Source organism: Panthera uncia, assembly GCF_023721935.1.
Source record: "Panthera uncia isolate 11264 chromosome E2 unlocalized genomic scaffold, Puncia_PCG_1.0 HiC_scaffold_19, whole genome shotgun sequence".
In the NCBI taxonomy this organism is placed as follows: domain Eukaryota; kingdom Metazoa; phylum Chordata; class Mammalia; order Carnivora; family Felidae; genus Panthera; species Panthera uncia.
This window is the reverse complement of record NW_026057588.1, coordinates 15,601,680-15,626,383: the sequence shown is the minus strand read 5'-3', so window position 1 is coordinate 15,626,383 and position 24,704 is coordinate 15,601,680. Positions and strand designations below refer to the sequence as shown.

The 24,704-nt window shown below is 39.5% G+C and overlaps 2 protein-coding genes across 4 annotated transcripts in view; one reads left to right on the top strand and one right to left on the bottom strand.

The window, feature by feature from the left end:
- LOC125915975 (zinc finger protein 420) overlaps positions 1 to 24,704 on the top strand; it is a 421,195-nt gene that overhangs the window by 41,737 nt on the left and 354,754 nt on the right. The gene's annotated exons all lie outside the window — the stretch shown is intronic.
- Positions 1 to 24,704, bottom strand: part of LOC125915979 (zinc finger protein 568) — a 158,324-nt gene that overhangs the window by 128,201 nt on the left and 5,419 nt on the right. Inside the window, exons 3-7 of one of the 3 annotated variants that reach the window (XM_049622103.1) lie at positions 18,884 to 18,993; positions 14,269 to 14,311; positions 8,871 to 8,997; positions 8,247 to 8,342; positions 1,348 to 6,514 (exon numbers count right to left, since the gene is read on the bottom strand). In XM_049622103.1, the coding sequence (XP_049478060.1) occupies positions 5,562 to 6,514; positions 8,247 to 8,342; positions 8,871 to 8,997; positions 14,269 to 14,283 (1,191 nt within the window). In that variant the 5' untranslated portion in view covers positions 14,284 to 14,311; positions 18,884 to 18,993 and the 3' untranslated portion in view covers positions 1,348 to 5,561. The other 2 variants (XM_049622102.1, XM_049622101.1) reach the window with 2 other exon arrangements.

The following is a 24,704-nucleotide window of genomic DNA, read 5'->3' as shown; positions in this document are numbered from 1 at the left end:
GACTTCAGAGAGGCCCATATGGCAAGGAACTAAGGGTAGCCTCTGGCCCACAGCCAGCAAGGAACTGAGGCCCTTAGTCTAATAGCTCACAAAGAACTGAATTCTGCCAACAACCATGTGATCTTGCAAGCAGGTCCTTCCCTAGTTGAGGATCAGATGAGACCACTGTTCTGGGAAATACTGAACTATAGCCTTGTAAGACCCTGAATCAGAGGACCTAGCTAAGCTATACCTGGACTTCTGACTCAGAGAAACTGCAAGATGATGTGTGTTGCTTTAAGCTACTAAGTTTGTGCTTATTTTTAGGTAGTACTAGATAACTAACACACCTAGGTTACCAAAGCTAAAGACCAGTGTTTATAAATGTCATAATTCAGTTTCTCATTACTATTTGTTCTGTAAGGATGATGCTTTGTTTCAGGGCTAATGATTAGGTGTGTTGTCCATATCCAAAGTCCACTCTTGTCTGCCCATTAGAATTACTAGGGATGCTTGAATCCTTGGAGCTAATTAAACAGAATCTCTGGGGCCAAGGCCTGCTGAGATGTATTTTTAAAAAATTCTGCAAAATTGGGGCGCCTGGGTGGCGCAGTCGGTTAAGCGTCCGACTTCAGCCAGGTCACGATCTCGCGGTCCGTGAGTTCGAGCCCCGCGTCAGGCTCTGGGCTGATGGCTCGGAGCCTGGAGCCTGTTTCCGATTCTGTGTCTCCCTCTCTCTCTGACCCTTCCCCGTTCATGCTCTGTCTCTCTCTGTCCCAAAAATAAATAAAAAACGTTGAAAAAAAATTAAAAAAAAAATTCTGCAAAATTATCTTGCCCAAGATATTTATTAACTACAAGGGAAGTTAGTACCTTCCTAATGTAGAAATCTAACAGTAAACATCTTAACCATGTGATCAATGGTGACTGTTAGATTTCATCAACATCATGTATCCTCTGATATTATGCTCTGAGGATACATCACTTTTGTAGTATTGATGCATAACCTCAGTGAAATCAGAGAAAATACTGAATCAAACACAAATTGAGGAATATTCTACAAAATAACTGGTGAGTATTCCTTAAAAAAAAAAAAGCGTCTAAGTCATGAAAGACCAAACACTGAGGAACTGTCACAAATTGGAGGAGACTGAAGATAAATAACAAGTAAATGCACTGTGGGGTCTTGACTTGGACTTGGACTAGATAGACATCAGTGGGAAGGACTATACTTACTAGTTTGTATCATGTTAATTTCCTGGTTTTGATAATTGTACTAAGGTTATATAAGATGTTACCATTAGGAGACACTGGATGAAGACTACATAAGAACTGTTTTGCAACTTTTTTTTATAAATCAAAATTTATTTCAAAATAAAAACAAAAAACCTCTCTCTGCTTGGGAGTTTCTCAAAATATTTCCTTTTGCTTTACAGAAGCACAAGTAACAATCTAGACATTTACTTTTACTTTGGTGATATCTGAAGGACAGTGCTGGAGGAAAGGCAGTAAACCAGACCAAGGTGCCATCTTGTCAGAAAACAGAAACACTTGCAATGCTTTATGCACTTTGAAACATTTTCCCCCTTTATTTTGTTTTTCAAATTACAAAAGGTATATATGTTAAAACAAGTAAAACAATACAAAGACATATAAATTAAACAACTGCCATTTTTCCCTTCCCTACCAAGATAACCAATGTTAACACCCTGCTGTATATCCATCCATACTTTGTTCATATAAACATACATGCATATATACACATACAGGATTTTTAATAAAAAAAATAGATTTGTATACATTATTCTGCAATTTGCCCTTTTCACTTAACAATATAGCACAAACATATCAACAAATTAGCAGAATTCTAGCTCCCCACTCAAATAACTTTAAACACACATTTGAGATATCATACTTGGTTCATTTATGTATTTTTTTTTCTTTTTGGCTTTCATTTTCCCTCTCTGACTCCCTCAAACCAACCTATATCACCCACCTCCCCCCAACCCAATGTATACTCTTCAATACTTTTCTCCATGCATAGAAAATCATACACAAACATATATGGATACATATTTATCACTCATAAACACCTAGAGGCATTTTGTCACTGATTTACAAAAACAGGATCATATTTTACACACTTAAAATATGCTTTTTTCACTCCCTTGCTTTTTTCACTCAAGAAAACATTATGGAATTCAAGTCCACTAGCATGGTTTAATTTGTTCACCTTAGTGGCTATATAAACATGTTATGGAATGGATATAATTCCTCCCCTTTTCCAATTTCCCTATTGATGGGCATTTATTTGGATTCTAGTGTCTTCTTGCCACTAGGAATAATTTTATAATAAATATCCATATTCATCTGTCTTTACGTATTGGGGTTTTACTTCTAAGAGATTCCTCAAAGTGGCATAAGTACTTTAAATTATAATAGATGTTACCACATTGATTTTTTGAAAGAGCTGTAATGATTATGTTTCTACCAGTGGTGTATAAGAACCTTTGTTGGGACAGCAAAAAAGCAGTCCTGCTATATTTTGTCAGTTTGATTGCACAGTTATCTCATTAGGACTTTAAATCTTTTTTAATGTTTATTTATTTTTGAAAGAGAGAGAGTGCTAGTGGGGAAGGGGCAGAGGGAGAGGGAGACCCAGAATCCAAAGCAGTCTCCAGGTTCCAAGCTGTCAACAGAGAGCCCAACGCAGGGCTCAAACTCATGAACCTCAAGATCATGACCTGAGCCGAAGCTGGATGCTCAACCCCACTCATTATGACACCCCATCTCATTATGAGTTTAATCTGTATTCCCCAACAACCACTGAAGCTAAACATTTTTTGATAGCCAGCCAGTTGGGTTTGCTGTTTTTACAACTGTCTATTCACAATACTTTCCCATGTTTTGCCACTGAGTTATCTTTTTCCTGTCAATTTGAAAAGCACCTCTTCTCTGATTGGCTTTGCAAATATTTCCCTCAAAAATATCGTGTACTGACTTTGTTGATGGCACCTTTTGCCATACAAAAGATTATACTTTTATGTAGTCAAGTATTTTTTAATAGCCTTCAAGTATCTTTTGTTGGTAAAGTTAATCTTCCCAACTCCTAGATTATACCTGTAGTCTCCTTTCATTTTTCCTTCAAGAATTTTATTATTAAACAATTTAAATCTTAAATCCACCTGGATTTTTTTTTTCATATGCTTTGGGGTATTAGTCAAATTTCACTTTCTTCCTGAGTAAAAGCCAATTCTACCAGAATTCTTTTTAAATAAACTATTCCTTTCCCCTCTAGCCTGAAATTCCACCTCTTCCATATATGAGAAAGCTCATATACACTTAGGTCTATTTCAAGATTTTCTATTCTGATCCATTGATGTATTTATCCTTTGCCAATACTTTATTAATTTGATTAAAGTGACTTCATGTTATATTCTGACATCTGGTATGAAATTCTTTTTCATACTTTTCTTGTCTAGATTGTTAGGCATTTGTTCTTCCATATGGATTTTAAGATCATTTCACATAAGTTAAAAGAAAAAATCACTGACATTTAGTGTAATTCCAAAAGAAGTACATGTAAGTTATTAGATGTTTACAGAGAAAACTTAATTTCCATACTGTCTTTTTAGAAAATTACCTTTCAACCCAAAACAATTACTAGTCTCTTCATTTATTGATATATAATATCATCAAAAAGTTTCCCTCTTTTTAAATTGTTTATACCAATTATTTAATTTAATTTTTTTACTGCCTTCATTGGAAACTCCAACACAATGTTTAGTAAAAATAGACAGCAGTGAACACCCTTATCTCTAATACTATTAAATTCTTAATTTTCAAAAAATGGTTTCAGTATAAAATATGCTATAGGATTTTGGTAAAGTAACTCCTAAGTGGTTACTAAGTATTACAATTTAATTTACATTTTATTAGATTGGAAATGTTTGCAGATTCTATTAAATATCTTGTCAGCATTGATGGATGGCATCTTCTCTTTTAAACTGTTAATTTTATTGATTTATTTCCTATTACTGCATTGGCTCTGCATTCTTGGAATAATTCTTCCTTGGTCATTATGTCATTCTTTAGGTATATTGCTGAATTCTACTTGTAATTATTTTAATTATAATTTTTGTTTCTAAATTCATGAGTAAGACTGGCCTGGAGTTTTCTTTTTTCCAATTACCTTTATTTGGTTTTGGTGTTAAAACTTATTCTGACTTCATAAAATAAACTGGAGAACATAATCTATGGGCTGAAATACTTCAAATAACACTGGTATCAAGAAGAAACAATGAAATCATCTGGGCCCTGGAGCATTTTTCAATCCTAGATCTTTAATCACTTTTCCAAACTCTTCAATGGTAATTGTTCTATCAAGTTTCTACTTCTTGCAATTTTCCTAACTTCTATTTTGCAAGAAAAGCATTTAATTCCTCTTTTAAAAACAGGTTGATCTAGATTTGTATGAAGTATCTTTTATCACTCTTTTAATCATATCTTTATCTGTGATTATTTTTTTCCCAGATTTTTATTTAAATTCCAGTTAATTAACATACAGTGTAATATTAGTTTCAGGTGTAGAATTTAGTGATTCATCACTTACATACAACATCCGGTGCTCATGTGATTGTTTCCTTTCTCATTCTGGACCAGGCATTCTTACAGGAGGCATATCTTGAACAGTGTGGGCATTTGTTTTATTTGGAAGATGTGGCAGCTCAAGGAAGTAGATTTTTTTTTCAAGATTGGAATGATGAAACAATTTGGGTTTTCATGCCCAGGATATTCACAGGGAAATTGATAGGGAAGAAAAGTGGACATTGCTGAATTAATTTGCAAAAAGAAAAAAAAAACAACAACAGAAAAATTCTATCTTTGGTCTCTGCAAGAAACATTTCTGAATTATAAGACTCATATAAACACTGTCTTTCCTAATTTGCTGCAAAGGCATGTTAAGCTAAGACTAATAAAATAGAAGTAGTGCACAATATGCCAGGGCCACACTACTATTTGTCAAATAATGGCTGTGCTATCAAGTTTATAGTATTTTGTTCATCCAATATTAGGTTGTGAAACTATTCCTTAGCCTTGCCTTTTCAACATTAACAAATGTTCTTATTTTTTATATTGTTAAGACATTAAAAGACAATGGTGATATTTAGAGTGAAAAAGTTTGGTGAATGGCATTCTACATACTATGTGACAAATGTGCTTGATATTCACAAATCACATTAAATCCACATTTACGTTTCCAAAATATAAATAATGCTTATTATGTGGCTCACTGTGGAATATGCCATAATATACCAATTCTTTTCACATATATTTTGTATTGTTATTCCATTAACATATTTTTAAACTTTCATAAGCCAGAGTGACCATGTTTATGTTTTATAAAGTGTTTTCTACAATCTTTGTATAAAGTTTCCTATCACAATTAGAACATGACTCCCCTTATGGTAAAAACATTTTGTCCAAATTCATTAAATCAATGAGAGTTCTCCTGAAAATGAATGCTTCCACATACAATGAAATAGGATACCTTGCTTAAGGCTTCCCACAATTATTATGTTTTAATTCCTATAGGCATTCTTTCTGGCATGAATTTTCTGGTGTCTACTGAGGTTTGGCTTCTGATAGAAAGCTTTGCCACATTCACTGCATCCATAGGGTTTTTCTCCTGTATGAGTTCTCCAATGTTTATTGAGGCATGATTTTTGGCTGAAGGATTTTCCACATTCTCTACAACGATATGGTCTTTCTCCTGTGTGTATTTTTCGATGTACATTGAGGTATGACTTCTCACCAAATGACTTCCCACATTCACTGCACACAAAGGGTCTTTCTCCAGTATGTGTTCTTTGATGTTCTCTGCGGTGTGACTTCTGAGTGAAGGCTTTCCCACAAAAAAAACATTCAAAGGGTCTTACCCCAGTGTGAATTCGCTGGTGTTTAATAAGGGTTGACTTATGTGAAAAGGCTTTCCCACAGTCAGTGCATCCATATGGCTTCTCCCCAGTGTGACTTCTCTGATGCCTAATGAATTCAGACTTGTAGCAGAAGGCTTTCCCACACTCACTACAGACATGGGGTTTCTCTGTAGGTGGAACCCTCTTACGTTTGTACACAAGAGAATTGGTTACTGTTGGTTTATACATAAGTGCTGGGTTGTGGCTAAAAGCTCTCTCACAGTGACTGCATTCCCAGAGTTTTTCTCCATTAGGTTTTCTATCATGGTTTGTATGCTGTAACAATTTCCCACATCCACAGCACTCATCTTTTTTTGAATAGTTTCTCTTAAAACCAATCAAGTCTAAATTATGGTTCACACTTTTTCCATAGGGGTCCCAGTTATTGGGGTCTTGAACTGAAGGAAAAAGATTAATGCTCAGAGGTGATATTTTCCCAAACTTATTGTTTTCATGGCTTCTTTCCTTGGGCAATGTTTTTTTGCTGATGAATGCCCCTTGTTTCAAAATCATGTCTTGCTGTCTTTTCCTCTGGACATTAACTTGACAAATGTTTTCTGGAGAAAATACAGCAAACCTTTCTTTATTCTATTATTATGATCTGGAATAAAATTACTTGAAAAATACCCTAAACATTTAAGCAACACACAGCATATAAACAGACACAGCCTGAACCATAACTAAATGCGGAGAAGGGTGCTGTATGAGAAGACTCACAACAGGCACAAATGAAATGGAACATGTCACAGAGTATACAAAGTTATAATTTTGAAGAAGATGGAATATTATAGACCAGTGGTTGGCAAACATGTTCTTAAAGGGTCAGAGAGTAAATATTTTAGGCTTTGTGGGCCATATGGTCTCAGTCAAAATTATTCAACTCTCCCGCTGTATTTGGGGAACACAGTATGTAAATGTTAAGGCATGGCTGTGTTCCAATAAACTTTCTTCACAAAATCACGTGGCCAAACTATAGGCTGTAGTCTGTCAATCTTGTTACTGAGGAAAGGGGTTTAAGTGTCATATAGCACCTTGCTATTCAATGTGTGGCTCTTAAAAGAGGGAAAAGAAAGGCAGCTGATAGCCAGGTTACAATGTTTCAGGAAGGCTGATGAGCACAGTTTAATGAAGCAAAATACACCCCAAAGGGTACCAGTGTGTTGGTGTGACAGTTATGAGTACTGGTTCTGAAATACGACCACATGAGTTCAAATCTCTGTTTGGTCCCTTACTATGCTATATGTTCTTAGATAAGTTTCCTAACTTTCCTGTGATCGTTTCATTTGTAAATGGAGTAATAAAGGTTGGATACCTCACAGGTCTTGTAAGGGTTGAACGAGATGATATATGTAAAAGGCTAAGAACAGATCTGGCATATAGTGAGCACACACTGAGTGTTGGCCAGTAATTCTAATGCTGTTACTGCTACTACTACAACCAAGGTGGATGAAAGGTGACTGGTGGTAATTTCAGAGACATTTTGGAGAGAAGCACGAAAATAACTTGAATGGTATTTTCATAATGTAATATTAATTCAATTATGTGATTACAAAACCAAGAGTGAGTGGCATAAAGAGATGTGGGAACAGACAACACTGACTCTTCTTACTAAGTTCATGACTCTTGTGGAGAAGTAGTTCAGAGGCATCCTTAAGAGTAGGTTACCAACACTTGGGGTACCATGGGTATTGTTGCAATATTTTACAGAGCTGCTAGGAAAGGGGCAGTTATTCTGAATGTTATAAGGAAGTGGTTAAGATGGGCCAAGCTCAGTCATCTCCTTTACCACCCAGGTGTCTTTGGTTACCTGAAATTCAATACTTCCTCTTCTGTGACTTAAGGAAACTAAAGGACTAAGGGATAACTTAAAGGATTAGGGAAAGGATGGGAAGTGAGAGTATGGGTATGGCAGGCAGGTCTGAGGCGTTTTACCTGGAAAGTGTGGGAAAAGGGAATAGGAAGGGACCAGCAGGAGCAGGGGAATGACAGAAGCTTATTTGTGAGAAAGCCTGAATGTGATGGAGAAGGTAACCTTAAGAGAAATGAAGGATTCTGGAGATAGGGGGATGGAGCAAGAGCACAGGGAGAGGTGAGATTTAAAGAAGAAAAGGAACACCTGGATAAGGGAGGTGGGGTGCATGGAGGTTGAAGGACATCAAGAAGGCTAAAGCTCTCAGAGAAATGTCTCCAGTGGCTTGCAAAGCTCTAAGGCTTTTGAAAGGTGGACTCAACAAAATCCCAAAGGTGCCAGCCTCCCATAGCACCTCTTGCTGGATTTATCATACTTACCCTGACAGTGGCAGCCCGAGCATGCTGCCTCACAGATCCACGGTGCTTCTTCCTGCTCCAGCTTGAGGATCACATATGGTTTAGTGCCTTCATAACCTGTTCCAGGGAAATGATCCAGGCCTTGGGCTGAGCTCCTTGGTCTTCAGGGCCACTCAGGCAGCATTAAAGGCTGCACAACAGACATTGGACTTGGGAGAAGACTGTACACACACCTTGTCCAGAACCCAAAAGGAATTAGTAACTCAGGACCACTGAAACTCAAGCCAAACTCACTGGGGCAGCACAGTATAAGGGTTAGGGATGCAGACTGTGCAGCCAGACTACTGGGGTTCAAATCCTAGCCTGGCTCTATTATGTACTTGGTGAATAACACTGGGCAAGTGACTTCACCTATTTGCCTCTGTTTCCAAATGTGTAAAATAGTGGTATAAATAGTACCTACCTCATGGGGCTCTTATGATGATTAAATAAGTTAATATGTTAAAAGTGGCTGAAATAGTGTCTGGCACATAAAAAGTATTTGGTACTTCAGAGGCTCTAGGTATCTCAGTTACTTTTAGCAACTGAAAAATGAAAGGTGGTCAATCAAGCACAATCTAAATTGTGTGGAGGAGTTCTTCTTACCCACTGAAACAAGGTTGCTATAGGTCTCCAGCATCACATCCCGGTACAGTGCCCTCTGGGCAGGATTCAGCCTGTACCACTCCTCTTGAGTGAAGCCCACTACCACGTCTTTGAATGACACAGGTCTCTGCTGAGGATGAAATGACACTGAGTCATGTGGGAAAAATGTAGCCAGGGGTAGATGGTATGGAATTTTTATGTTCCTAGGTCAGAGCTTATCATGATCATTTATCTACCTAGAATACCTTTTACATTCCTGGCTTTAGGCTATCTATGGTAGGAAAAATAACAATCTCACTGGAACCTACTGCCACATACACTTTGAGTCAACAGATACTGACTGAAGACCTGCTGTGTATAACCCAGTGCTGGTTGCTGGAAACACAATCATGGATGGTTCCTGACCTCAAGGAGCTGACAGCCCAGCAAAGAGCAATATGTAAAGCCATCAGGGTGAAAGTATAAGAGCTATGGTGGCAAGACATCTAGGTTATAGCATGTAGAAAAGTGTGACTGTTTCAAAGGCTAGTAAGGCTTCAGAGCTACGGGATATGTGGAGCTGAGTCTCCTCTACAGAAAGATGAAGAAACTACAGTCCTTGCAGAGGGAGCAGCATGAACACCGGCATGGGAGCAGCACAGTGATTTTAAGGGCTACAAGGCACTCAGTAGCAGGAAGAGAATACAGGGGCCTGTGGGTGATGAGATGATGGACTTTAAATCAATGGAAATATCAAGGAATAGGTGTGTATAGAAAGCACATTCTAGAAGGCATGTGGTGAGTTTCCTGCGTTCCACATCAAGTGGTACACCAGTAACTCTAAGCAGACTGAAAAGTTAAGGGTATATATTGAATTCCTAAAGTAACCACTAAAATTATAGTGCAAACAGGTATACTGAAGTAAACAAATTTCAAAAATATTTAATACACACACACACACACACACACACACACAAGAGAAAAGAAATAAAGGAACAAAAGGCGATAGGACAAACAGAAAACTAAATACTAAAAGGATAGATACAAATCCAACCACACCAATAATTATATTAAATGATATTAAATTATAATATAAATTAATATAAGATTGAACACTCCAAAAGGCAGAGATTAGTAGGCTGGATAAAAAACCTGCCTAAAGAAGTATAGAACTCACATAATTTGAAAGTGAATGGATAGAAAGAGAAATGTGATGGGGGATCTGGAGAGAAGTGAAAAGAAAGACCGTAATAATGCAGGTGGAAGATGATGTTCACAAGTAACACAGTAAGACACAGTGAGACAGAGAAAAGAAAGAGTAAAGAAGAGCAGAACCTGAACCTTAACTGGTTGTGGGGAGTTGAGTGAAAAGGGGTAAGGGTAACACCCAGGTATCTCAAAGCCAACTGGGTGATGGTGGTGGTAAATCAGAAGTGAGAAAAACAGAAGTGAGAAGCAAAGAGGATGTGTTGTTAGTCATGTCTGGGGACACATGGGTGGAGACACTTAGCAGGCAGTGGGATGGACGCAGGAGTCTTGTAGCAGAAGCAAGATCAGGAAGGGAGCTAAAAGCTCTGTGAGCCATCAGCAGAGAAATGGTAGCTAAGATTGTTAGTGTGGGATCTCTCTGCAGGGAGACAGGATGAGCAAAGTGCCTAGGCCAGAGCCCCAAGGGACACTAAAGAGTTCAGCTGGAGACCCAAAGAAGGACCCATGGGTATTAACCTAAAGAGGGCACCTGTGATATTAAGATATATTAAGAAATATATATTTGGTCTTCCTTCATGGTTCGTAGAACAAAGCTTCTTAAACCCTTGTAACTTCCTGAGTAATAGGGATAATAGGAGTATCTTCTGTTATTCATAACAAGCCCCAGTCAAGGATACACGAGTTTATGCTAATGACACAGATGGGGGCTGGTTGCCACAGGAACTAGCCATGTGATTAGAGGGTTGGAACTTTCAGTCTCCTTTTCCACCCCCTCTAGATGGGGGTGGGTGTGGGTGGGCAGTACTGGAGATTGAGCTGATCCCCAACCCATGATTTAATCAGTGATGCCTACAAAATGGAAATCCCATGAAAACCCTGGAGGGCTTCCAGGTTGGTGAACACATCTGGGAGGATGCACACCCCAAACTCCACAGACAGAAGCTCATATGCTCAGGACCATTCTGTACCTTCTCATCTGGCTTTCCATTTGTAACCTTTATAATAAACCTATAATAGTAAATAAAGTGTTTCCCAGAGTTCTGTGAGTCACTATAGCAAATTATCAAAACTAAGCAAGGGGTCACAGGAACCCCTGATTTACAGCTAGTTGGTCAGAAGTTCAGGTGACAACCTGGGATGCAATTAGCATGTGGGGGGGGCAGTCTTGTGAGACTGAGACCCTAACTTGTAGGGTCTGTGCTAACTCTGAGTTGAATTAAATTGTAGGACACCTAGTTGGCATCCACAGAGAATTGGAGAACTGTTTGGTGTAAGGAAAAGTAATCCTCTATTCCTGTGAGTAGAGGAAACTAACTATGATACATCTTCAACTGACTGTAAAGAATGAACCTGGCCCAAAGAGAGGTCTGATCTTTGCACTCAGCTCCTGGGAGTTAATCTCTAAGCCCCTGGAATGTTCTGTGTGATAAGACTGCCTTTGTTTACCTGGGGGCTTTCGGTCACATGAGATGGTCTAACAATGTGATTTCTGGTGGGGGCTTTGGGTCACAGGCATCAGCTCAACCTCAGGAGGTGGCTGTACATCTCTTTGAAAAATGTGGGATCCTACAGTGGCACCTGAGCAGTGGCCCAAGCAGATGGGCTGGAAGGCAGGACCAAAACCAGGGTGAAGCCATGGATGCTGGTACATGAGACCCTAAGGCCCATACCAAGGCCATGTACATAGTGGGTAACAACCAGATATCCTCTCTGATGCCAGAATGACATACCATGGTAGAGGGAGAGTAGCAATCAGGCTTTTATCACAGAGCATGGAGCCTGGGTCAGTTGACAGCTCTGGGTTGATATTTCCCAAACAGAGCTAATTGGAATGGGAATGAGATGGGATGGGATGGAAAAGAACAGAACAAAATAGATGTAATTTGGCACCCAAAAGGCCATGTCATTTTCACCAAACATAGGACGTAACATTAAGGTTGTAAAATTAGCATGGCTTAGTGATTGAGTGTGAGAGGGAGAAGGTGGGGAGAAGTCAAGGGTAAATCTCAGGGTCCTGGTTTACCCACTGTGATGGTACCATTTCCCGAGGTGGAAAACTGGGGCACAAAAAGGTTCAGAGACTTGTGCAAGGTCATACAGATAGTAAGAACTGGGATTAAAATTCAGCAGTCTGGTTCCAAAGTGTGTGCTCTTATCCAGTATATGGCGCTGCCTTCCACACAGAAGGGGGCAAAAGGTGCGATCTAATTTAGCAGAACAATAAAAAAGCATCTTCTGATTTCAACCTCAGTGAAGTCACCTGGGATCTTGGCCAGAAAAGTTTTAGTAAGGTGGGAAGAAAGGATGTTGGACTCAAGAAAGAATAAGAAACATGGGATGCCTGGGTGGCTCAATCAGTTGACTCTTGATTTTGGCTCAGGTCATGATCCCAGGGTCGTGGGAGTCAGGCTCCATGCTCAGTGTGGAGCCTGCTTAGGATTTTCTCTCTCCCTGCCCTTCTCCCCCACTCACACACACTTTCTCTCTCTAAAAAATAAAAATTAATTAAAAAAAAAAGAAAGAATAAGAAGCAGGATATGGAAACACCAAGAGAAGGAAATCACCACAGGAGGCGAAGGAGGCCAGGGGAGAAAGGCAAGGATTTTTTGGTTTGGAAGTGGTGATGGTTTCTAGGGTTGGAGGCACTGATGGTGGTTGTAGGGACAAGGGAAAAGATCTGGGAAAGGGGAGAGGATGAGTCTTCAGAAAGAGATATCCCTGCTGGAGGGAGGCCTCCAAAGAGGTGGAAATGCAGGAACTCCAGGGTTGAGGGGGTCTTGTCAGGACACAGGGCCCTTCACAGTCCAGAGATGGTGAGGAAGGTAGGGGGAGCTGGGAACACTCCACACCGAGACTTGCTAGGGAATAAGATGTTCAACTGTTTGCTGCCAAACTCGTAAAAACAGTTAAGGGAATGACAGTAATTTAAATACTGGAGAGCTCATCTGTTCCCCAGTCTAGATCAAAGCTACAGATACCCTGGATCAAAATCAGGACTTCCATAAACGTAGAGGAAGCTCTCTGCCTGTCCCCTCTGAAAAGAAATAATATTTGTATTTTCAATTACTCTAACTGAAATTTAGCATTTTATTCCATTACATATGTGGGCCACAAAGCACAGAGGAGTTAAAACTTCCTGCAACCCTGGGGCACCTGGATGGCTCAGTTGGTTGAGCTTCTGATTCTTGATTTTGGCTCAGGTCATCATCTAATGGTTTATGGGTTCAAGACCCATGTCCAGGTTTGTGCTGACGATGCAGAGCCTCCTTGGGATTCTCTCTCTGCCCCTCCCCCGCTCATGCATGAGCATGTGCTCACTCTCTCAAAAAATACATTTTAAAAACTTAAAAAGAGGGGCGCCTGGGTGGCTCGGTCGGTTGAGCGTCCTACTTCGGCTCAGGTCATGATCTCACAGTCTGTGGGTTCGAGCCCCGCGTCAGGCTCTGTGCTGACAGCTCGGAGCCTGGAGCCTGTTTCCAATCCTGTGTCTCCCTCTCTCTCTGCCCCTACCCCAGTCTCACTTTGTCTCACTCTGTCTCTCAAAAATAAATAAATATTAAAAAAAAAATTAAAAAAAAAAAAAAACTTAAAAAGAAAAACACTTCCTGCAACCTCAACACAGATTGTGGTCCCAAGTACTAATATGTACCACCTCTAGCATATTTTAACTGGAAAAAAAGGGGGTAGACCGTATGTGTAAGTATCTTGCCATTGTATCTACATGTAGAGAGAAAAACTGTGGTTTTCCACCCAAATCCCCCTGAAGGACCAAGGTATTTCTCCCAGCTGCTAGAAGACTGGCTACTGCAGGCTTCAGACCTTTTGCAAACCGCACTTGGTCAAAGGGAGGTACCCCACCCAAGCTTAAGTACCCCACCACGGGGCAGAAAACCAATGACTGATTGATTTCCGAATTAAAGGCCTCCTTGGCTCCATTCAGGACAAAGTTGGAGTTGGAGGGCCATCCCAATTTCAAAGCATCTTGTAAGATCAGCTGGTGCTGTTTAACTCCCTCTGCCTAATCCTGCTTCCTTCACTCTTTATAGGTGTTCCAAGAGTCTCCCTACTAAACTTCATGTGTGCAAACCTCCATCTCCAAGTCTGTTTTCTAAGAACCCAATCTGTGACAAAGTATATATGCTTGAAATGCACATATTTTTTCTAGAACAGTTTCCCAAGGGAAACTAGGTTACTTAAATGTCACACTTACCTGGTACTCAATCATTTTCTGTTCTTGGAAAAAGATTTGAATCCTGTGAAGACAGAGATTGGGGGGAGAAGGAGGAGAAAGAGAACAGAGCTGTGAGGGACCAGGCCCATCCTGGAACATGCAAAGTCCCTATGTAAATCTTGTATAAAAACCTATGCTTTAAATCACTGTGGTAGAAGAAAAAATATAGGGCCATTCAATTCAGAATGTGAATGCATAAAACAGACCCCCCAGGAAGTAAAAGCTGCTACCAAGTAAGTGAAAATTTATTTAAAAACAAAATCCTTAAAACTTAAATAACTGGCCCCATGGAGCCACGTTCATGCTCTGAATAAGATCACCTTTGCACAAGGACAATATGTTTTCTCTTAAAGGCAAAATGCTTGGGTTTTACCTCTTATTTACTTTTAAAGTTTGCACTTTAGTTCACCTACTAGTTTTTATGAAATCCTATATTTAGGATGCTTTTTCTATAATAATGTTATTATTTTTTTAAAGTATAAACTGGAAAAAGGCTTTTGTAACTTATTACAAAGAACTTAAAGCAAAATAAAATAACTGCATAACATTAGTAAAACTAATAGTTACTTAAACTATGGCACAAATGATTACTAAAAGCTAAACCTTGTTATTCATCTGGAATATTAAGTGTTGTCGTTAAAAAATAATTTTCAACGAATGAGAACAAACAACTGTTACTTTTTTTTTTTTTTTTACTTTTTTTTTTAAATGTTTATTTATTTTTGAGACAGAGCATGAACGGGGGAGGGTCAGAGAGAGAGGGAGACATAGAATCCGAAGCAGGCTCCAGGCTCTGAGCTTTCAGCACAGAGCCCGACGCGGGGCTCGCCCTCACGGACCGTGAGATGATGACCTGAGCCGAAGTCGGACGCTCAACCGACTGAGCCACCCAGGCGCCCCAAACAACTGTTACTTTTTTAAAAATTTTATTTATTTCTTTTGAGAGAGAGAGAAAGAGTGCAAGCGGGGAAGAGGCAGAGAGAAGGAGAGACAGAATCCCAAGCAGGCTCCGTGATGTCAGTGCAGAGCCCAACGCGGGGCTGAAACTCACAAACTGTGAGATCAGGACCTGAGCCAAGATCAAGAGTCAGATGCTTAACCAACTAAGGCACCCAGGAGCCCCAACAATTGTTATTTTTAATTAAGGTGTTTAATTAAAGAGATAACTACGTGGCTTAAATTATAAAAGAAAAAGGGTAAATCATAGTTTAAGAGTATAAATATTTTACGATGTACTTGAATGTTTAATGTTAAAATCATCAATGGGATAACTCCTGATTTTAAAAATTATATCTTTTGTGGCTGTTCTCACTGAAGTAACTTGAGGTGGTGTCATCCCAACTAGAAAACCCTGCTAGTACCCAGATTCTGATCTCTTCCACTAATTTCACCAAAAAGGAACTAAACCTCCTTGGGAAATGGCTGAGTCCACATCTGGAGCAAAGAACACAAAATGCATCTCTGTAATATTAAGTGCCAGAAAGCAAAGACACTTCTTCAGTGATGGGTCCTGGCAAAGGGACAGAGGAGCCAGCCTCACAGGCTCTAACCATGTGAGAAGGAGTGCTAGTTTCAAGGGGAAAAAGTTCTTTCAAAATGAATACGTTCTCCTGGCTTTGTTTTACAGAAGTCTTTTCTCACTAATCTACTGACAAATCAATCATCTTTTGAAAAAGGAAAATAATTTTAAAGTGCTGGAAATATTCTCTGTCATAATCTAGGTGGTGGGTACATGAGGGTACACATGGAAAACTTCTTAACATATAATGCTAAATGAGTTAATGATTTACTTTTAGCAGACAATAAATATCCACTCTCTCTTAATTGTATCAAAATGCTTTGAAATATTGTACAGGTCAGACAACATAAGTCATATAGCACAGTTAGTGTGAAAGAGGCATTTAGCTGTCCTATCAGTAATAGAAGGACTGAGCAGTGAGCTTATTATGCTTTTTGAAATATTTTTTTCTTTCCTGAGGTATAATTTACATAAAATAAATGAATCCGGTTTAATTGTATAGTTCAATGAGTTTTGACAAATGTATTTACCCACATAACCACCACATTATCAGGATATGGAACATTTCCAGGAACATCCTGTTCACAAGATAGAATAATGAATTTGTCTTAATGATGCTAAGATTAACTACTTAGATTCCTGTCTCTAGAATAAAAAAAGTGATTTCCTTGAATGCTAAATAAAATATAGATACTTCTTTGCTTAAAAAATAATCAAGTTATACCAGTAAGTCAAAAAAATAGTTTTAAAAAAAGGAAGATCTACTGTTTGAATTTCATTTACATGAAGGTCAGAAACAGGCAACCCTAACCTATGTCACCACTTTGACTAGGCACTGCTTGGGAGGGGTGGGGGAAACCTTTGGGGTGCTGGAAATGTTCCCTATTATGATCTGGGTGGTAGGTATATGAGTGTGCACATGTGGAACGATTCATTAAGCTACACGCTGTTCTCTATGCACATCTCAAGTTAAAAAAAAAAAATCCCATTATTTAAAAAATATATGTGTAGAAAAACTTTTGGTATGAAATACAATAAAATGTTAGTGTTTCGATTTGGGTGGCAGGATGTTTCTTATTCTAATCTGTAACTGAAACACACACACAGGTACATACTTCATTATTTACAGATCATTATTCCACTGCTTTTTTTCATCATGAGGGAAGCCACAGGAGGGCTTTGAAAGCAGGAGAAGGTTCTCTGAGAGAACTGAACCGTCCCCTGGGGACAGAGCTGGCAGGAAAGGCCTAAGGCCCAGCAAGCTGGGGCAGTTAATCCAGCTTTGGAGAACTACTCAATCCTCTAAAAGAGTATACTCCCTCCCTCACCCTCCTGGACTGAGCTACTCAGCCTTGGCCTGGTCTCCAAGGCTACAAGGTTCCAGCTGAGTGGTGGTGTGGCAAACATGTCAGAGAATGGGTATCTGGAGGCCTGTGTTCTGTGGCCTGGGAAAGTCACTTCCTTCACTTTTAAATAAGATGGCAGCATCAATGGATGCAAAAACCATTGGCAAAAGCTGGGTGAAAAAATAGGGTATTTCTATAGTATCTAAATATCCCCCCCCAAGATATTTATTAATTATAGAATGAGGGGGTGCCTGGGTAGCTCAGTCGGTTAAGTATCTGACTCTTGATTTTGGCTCAGGTCATGATCTCACGGTTTGTGAGTTTGATGTTCCATGCTTTTAGCACGGAGCCTGCTTAGATTCTCTCTCTTCCCCGCACTCTCTCTCTCTCTGCCTCTCCCTGGCTTGTGCTCGCTCTCTCTCTCTCTCTCTCTCAAAATAAGAATAAAGTGAACTTAAAAAAAATAGCAACTTTGCCTTGGAGAAACCTGGCAGATATCACCTTAGCCTTAACCTTGTGATATTAACAAGTGATGAGACATATCATCATGTGCCCCCTGATATGATACACTGTGACGGGCACAACATCCCTTCCGTGATATTCTGCCCAAAATGAATACTTGAATCTAATCACGAAGAAACAGACAAAATCATACTGAGTGACATTAATACAAAATAGCTGACCAATGCTCTTCAAAAATATTGAAACTTTATGAAAGACAAAGACTGAGGAACTGATCCCAATTAAAGGAGACTAAAGGGATGTGTCAACTAAAGGTAGCAGGTGATCCCAACTGGATTCTAGAATGAAAAAAGAAATGTTGCCATGAAATGGCATTATTGGTTCACATCTGAATATGGACTGTGGATTGGATAATGGTATCAAATGAGTGTTAACTGCCTGATTTTGAAAACTGCTAGTTATATAAGGAAAATGTTCTCATTCTTAGGAAATGTACACTGAAGTACTTTGGGGTAAAGGAGCATCATGTTTGTAACTTACTCTGAAAAACTTGAGAAAAAAAGTATAAAAATATATTTATAACATTATATTTAGAGAAAGAGAGGATGTGATTGTAAACATTTATCTAGGTGAACTTATATGAAGAACACATAAAAGCTGACAGTAATATTCCTGCAAATCTCCCAAGTAGAGTTTAATTAAAAAAAAATCTATAGCTATAGTAGGTCTGCTGCCACCAGAACTCTGAGAATCCAGGAACTTTTCTGCCCCTTGTCAGGATGGAATGAATTCCCCATATTCCCAGAGGCCAGGTAAGGTGGCAAAAATGATAAGGGAGCAACCTAGAGTCCAGAAAGTGCCAGTAAGAGTAAGGGAATGGGTTGACCACATCCCATACTACAAGATGGCAAAATGCACTATGTTGGACCAAGGTCTCCTTCCCTTAAGAGAACACGCCTATCACACTTGACCTTCTCTGCTTTCCCCTTCACTTCGGTCTCTCTGAATCTTGGAACCAACCCTTTCCCTACCCTGAGCCATGGAGGGTCTCTGGAAGGAATGATGCCAAGTTGAGTCTTGCTCAGCTTCTGGCTAAGGGATGATGCTATTTCCTTCTACTTAGGAGTCTTTGCTCTGGCAAGAGGTCTCGGACCCTACGTTCCTCCTTCAGAAGAGATTCTTTTCCCAAGATCCCCTCTCTGGATCCAGAGGATCTTCTACCTGGCCTGCTAGTCCCTCACAGCTCCATCTCTCAACAGTAACTCACCCTCAGCTGTAGCCCCAGGCAGGGCCTTCTGTAGACTTGACCAAGGTCCTGTGGAGCCCTGCTGTCAGCGAAGTGGTGGGACCCACAGGTGTACAGGGGACTCAGGTAACCTGAAGATAAACAGACCTCAAGGTAAGAGTCATCCACCAGTCCCTCCTCAATACTCTCTGAGGCTCAAGAGGAAGAAGTCTGCGGAGGACTATGCAGGAGACATAGCTGAGTGATGGCTCTGCTGTGGGTGTGGGGTAGGGGGAACTTCTGGAAAGACTGTGAGCTTTGGAATCATCAGACAGAAGACTGAACCAAGCAATTCCTCTAACTGACTGGGGGGAATCTAGGCCAAATAATTTACCTGCCTGGGGCTCAGTTTATTTATCTGTGAAAACAGGAATGATAAATGATAAAAATAATTTTTATTTTAATGTTTATTTATTTTTGAAAGGGAGAGACAGAACGTGAGCGGAGGAGGGGCAGAGAGAGAGAGAAAGACACAGAATCTGAAGCAGGCTCCAGGCTCTGAGCTGTCAGCACAGAGCCCGACGCAGGGCTTGAACTTGTGAACTGCGAGACGTTGGACACTTAGCCAACTGAGCCACCCACACGCCCCAATAAAAATAATTTTTAAAAGCCCATCTGTAGAGGCTTTCTATAAGTTACCTCATTTAATACAAAATTCAGGTATGGTTGAAAGGGGCTGAATTATGACTAACACTTTTATCCTTATCACTTAGGAAATTCCAAGGGTTTCAGGAGATCTGTGCCAGAAATGCACTGAAAGACCAAAAATATATTTCTGCTTACAAATCATAGTATCACACAGACTAAAATAAGAAGGGCAGGAAACAGTAATTGGGTGCACATGGTGAAATTAAAGAGACGTTGTTTTCTAACTTCTTTCAACAATAAGGTAAAATTATTTAGAAATTTTGTTTTTCACTAAAAAGCAGATTATTTTTCGGGGCGCCTGGGTGGCTCAGTCAGTTAAGTGTCTGACTTTGGCTCAAGTCATGATCTTGTGGTTCACGGGTTCGAGCCCTGCATCGGGCTCTGTGCTGACAGCTCAGAGCCTGGAGCCTGCTTTGAATTCTGTTTCTTCTCTCTGCCTCTCCCCACTTGTGCTCTGTCTCTCAAAAATAAATAAATGTTTTTTAAAAAAAAGGCAGATCATTTTTCTACTAAAGGACTTGTCTGCATACCCCTAATACAGCAGACAAAGCCACAGTGCCACATGCTCCAAGGAAGGAAATGTGAAAAACAAGGTTCCCCTCCTCCCTCAGCCTCAAGTTCTCCCCCAAACTGAGCAACACTGGGGGAAGGCAAAGTCAATCACTGTCTTTCTTGATAAAGAGTCAATCTTGGTAAGTGGTACCAACATGCAGTCAGTCTCCCCACTGCATCGTCAATGAAGGGGGGTAGGTGGCTCCCCCTAGAGTCCCCCAACAGAAGCACAGCAGTCATCTTTTCTTCCTTACCTACATGAATCTGTCTCACACATCTGTATCACCAGTCCCTAACATTTGAACTCAAAAGCCATGTTTTACTATATATTTACCATCATTTGGATGCTCTCAGGCATCAATTTTAAATCAGATAGATCAGAGATCTCTCATGAACTCAGTATCCTTTCCCTCAACTAGCTCTTCTCAGGTCACAGCTTTATACTCTTCAAGTTCTATAAGATGTTTTAAAACTTTGGTAGGCTGCCTCACATTACTTATTTTTCAGAAATATCCTTGGGGCACCTGGGTGGCTCAGTTGAGTGTCCGACTCTTGACTTTGACTCAGGTCATGATCCCAGGGTCCTGTGATCCAGTGCTGCATCAGGCTCCACTCTCAGCATGGAGCCTGCCTGGGATTCTTCCTCTCTCTCCCTCTGCCCCTCCCCCCAGCTCGGGCTCTCTCTCTCTCTCTCAAAATAAATAAAATGGAAAAAACAAACAAACAAACAAAAAGAAATATCCGGGCTAAGGGTGCCTGACTGGCTTAATCAGGAGAGCTTGCGACTCTTGATCTCAAAGTTGTGAGTTCAAACCCTACACTGGGCATGGAGCCTACTTAAAAAAAATATCCTGGCTATTCTCAAATGTATCATGTTCAGTATATAATGTAGAATTATTCTACTACACTAAAAAAAAAAAAAAAATCTCTCCTTAGATTTTGCTTGATGTCGTACAATTTAAATTTGCCCATTCATATAAGAAAATGTACACAATTTTGAAAAATATTGAGCCTTTCAATCCAAGATCAAGATTTCTCCATTTAATCAAGACTTCCCTTACATTTCAAAACATTTTTATACTTTGCTTCATGTAGGTACTCCAATTCTCTTTTTATATTTATTGCTAGGTAGCCAATTGTGTTTCAGGTTCCTATTCTAAATGGCATGTTTTCATCCTCATAATTACTAACTGAAATTGAAAAGTCATCAATTTATTTTCCTATACTCATTTTAAAACAGCCACCTTACTGAACTTTCTTTTTAATATTTTTTTTTAAGTTTATTTTTGCAGGGAGAGAGAGAGAGAGCAAGCATGAGTGGGAGAGGGACAGAGAGAGAGGGAGACACAGAATCCGAAGCAGGCTCCAGGCTCTGAGCTGCCAGCATAGAGCCCGACACGGGGCTCGAACTCACGGACCGCGAGATCATGACCTGAGCTGAAGTCGGATGCTCAACCGACTGAGCCACCCAGGCGCCCCACTGAACTTTCTTAATATCTGTAATAGTTTGGAATGAATCATCTTGAGCTTTGTATGTGTATTGGGGGGGGAGGTATGTAATTATTTCATCCACAAATACTTAACAGTTTTTTCTTCTCTTTTCTAAATGTGTTATACCTCTTCCCTCACTCTTTGATTACTGCACTCACTATACTCTAAAAGGTAAAATTACATTAGGGACAGGCTGCTCACTTGAATGCCAGTAAATTGGATACTGAGTTTCAATTTGACATAAAGAAGGTCTTATCGTGTTTAAAACATATCAAAACAGTCTTACTTTACTATTTAAAAAAAAATCCAGGGGTACCTGGATGGCTCAGTCAGTTGAGTGTCCGACTTCAGCTCATCTCATGGTTTGTGGGTTCAAGCCCTGCATCAAGCTCTGCGCTGACAGCTCGGAGACTGGAGCCTGCTTCAGATTGGATTCTGTGTCTCCCTCTCTCTCTGCCCCTCCCCACTCGTGCTCTGGCGCTTTCTCTCTCTCTCAAAAATAAACATTAAAAGAAAAAAATTTTAAAGAAATCCAGAACAAATGTTGAACTTTATCAAATTCTTTTTTATTATCTATCATCTATTTATCATCATCTATCATTTTTTAGCATCTATCAGGACTGTATGGTATTTTTCCTTTGACTTACTAATATGGTAAAATTCATTAACAAATCCTTTAAACATCGAATTTACCTTGCATCTTTAGGATGAATTTCTTTGCTCTCAGAATGCATTATTATTTGAATGTATTGTTAATTTATTCAATTTTTGTTTTTTAGGATTTTGCATATATAGTCACAAAGTTGGTCTATGATTTTCTTTTGCAATGCCACCTTTTCCAGTTTTTGTAATCAATGCAACAATGATGTCTTTATAAAAAGAGGTGGTAATGCTTCCCTCCTTTATAAATTCTCTTGGAGAGTTTAACTATTTGAAAAATTATATGCTACTTGAAGTGACTTCAAGGCTCTATAAGAAATCTCCAACTGGACCATCCAAGTCTGATAGTTGACTTGTTTTTTGTTTATTTTTTGAGAAATAGGGGATGATGGGGCCCCTGGGTGGCTCAGTCAATCGTCCAACTGTTGGTTTCAGTTCAGGTCATGATCTCATGGTTCATGGGTTTGAGCTCTGCATTGGGCTCTGTGCTGACAGCTTGGAGCCTACTTGGGATTCTGTCTTCCTCTCTCTCTGCCCCTCCTCTGCTCACTCTCACTCTCTCAAAAATAAACAAACACTAAAAAAAGAAATAGGGGATGGCAGGAAGTGGTGTGCAGGAATCTTTCTGAATATTTGAAACTTTAGCTATTGATCTTTTAGTTTTCTTTCTCTTTGTATTGAAGTTTTATACAGCCATATAGTCCTAGAAAATAATGTTCTGCATCCTAGCTTTGAAATATATTAGTTAAGTTTTACAAAAATACTTTTTAATAATATGATTATTCTATTTTTTGCATTCTTATTTGTTTACCTGTTCATTCCTCCTGATTTGATAAGGTTTGCTAATGGTTTATCTATATTATCAATTTTTTAAAAATTAGATTTATTAGTTTCCCCTTTTTTCTTTAACTCATTAATTTCCCCTTTTATTTATTTATTATTGATTCCTTCTACTTCTCATATATACCTTCTAACACTCTCAATTAAATGTTTAATTAAGACAGAAAATAAAGGGGCACCTGGGTGGCTCAGTCAGTTAAGCGTCCGACTTCAGCTCAGATCATGATCTTACAGTTCATGGGTTCAAGCCCTCCATCAGGCTCTGTACTGACACCTCAGAGCCTGGTGCCTGCTTCTGATTCTGTATCTCCCTCTCTCTCTCTGCTCCTCCCCCACTTGTGCTCTTTCTCTCTCTCAAAAAAAAAAAAAAAAAAAAAAAAGAAAACTATCCACAGTTTGGTATAAATCAATTGAAGACACTATCCCCCATTATCTTATCTGACCTTTTCAATCTTGATTTTTAAAAAATACAGTAAGATTTACTGTCACAGAATAAATGAAACCATGACTTAGATTTTATAATACACATGGATCATTTCATCAGGTTTTGACAATTCTATCATATTTCTGACAGGATGTTTCTTTTCCTTCTCCAGTTCCCAATCCCTCATTGTGGGAGCATGATGGAAATCTACCTGGCCCAGAGTGGGACCCTAGCAGTTTCCTGTCTGTGTGGGTCATTTTGTCACATGAGCTGACAACTCTTTCTCTACAAGAAGTCAATCTCCCAAGATGTTTTCTTTGCGATTAAGAAGATCGGAGCTCTGGCTAATGGTATAACTCAACATTTCAAACAGCTTTGCAAGTTTCTGATGTACAGTTCATATTTTATTATATGTAACTAGGACACACTATTATATTTTTACCGATAAATACATAGGGGAATAAGGAAAGCTTCAACTAATATATGTAGAAGTAACAGTACAATTAGAAAATTATCATATGACAACCACAATAATAGTAGTTGATTCAGGCAAAAATCACTAATGGAGGGGCACCTTGGTGGCTCAGTCAGTTAAGTGTCGGTCTCTTGATTTCTGCTCAGGTCATGATCTCACCGTTGTGGCACTGGGCTCCGTGTTGGGCTCCGAGCTGGCTGTGGAGACTGCTTAAGATTCTCTCTCCTTCTCCCTCCGCCCCTCCCCTACTCTCTTTCTCTCAAAAAAAAAAAAAAAAAATCATTAACGGATACTAATACTAAGTGAATGAAAATTTGAAATTATTTAACATGGTCTCAAAATATTTCCCCCTAAGATACTAAGTGGAGGACCATGGTGGTCATACCTTAACCAAGTGATCAAAGTTAACATTACCAGCAATGCGACACACCAACATCATGCCTCTCGTGACACATGGCACATTGAGGACACAATATCATTTCTGTGGTATTCCTGTCAGAAATATACATGATTCGGGGTGCCTGGGTGGCTCAGTTGGTTAAGTGGCCAACTGCATTTCAAGTCATGATCTTGTGGTTTGTGAGTTCCAGCCCCATGCTGGGCTCTGTGTAGACAGCTCAGAGCCTGGATGGAGCCTGCTTCGGATTCTGTCTCTCCTCTCTCTGCCCCTTCCCTACTTATGCTCTCTCTCTCTCTCTCTCAAAAATAAACAT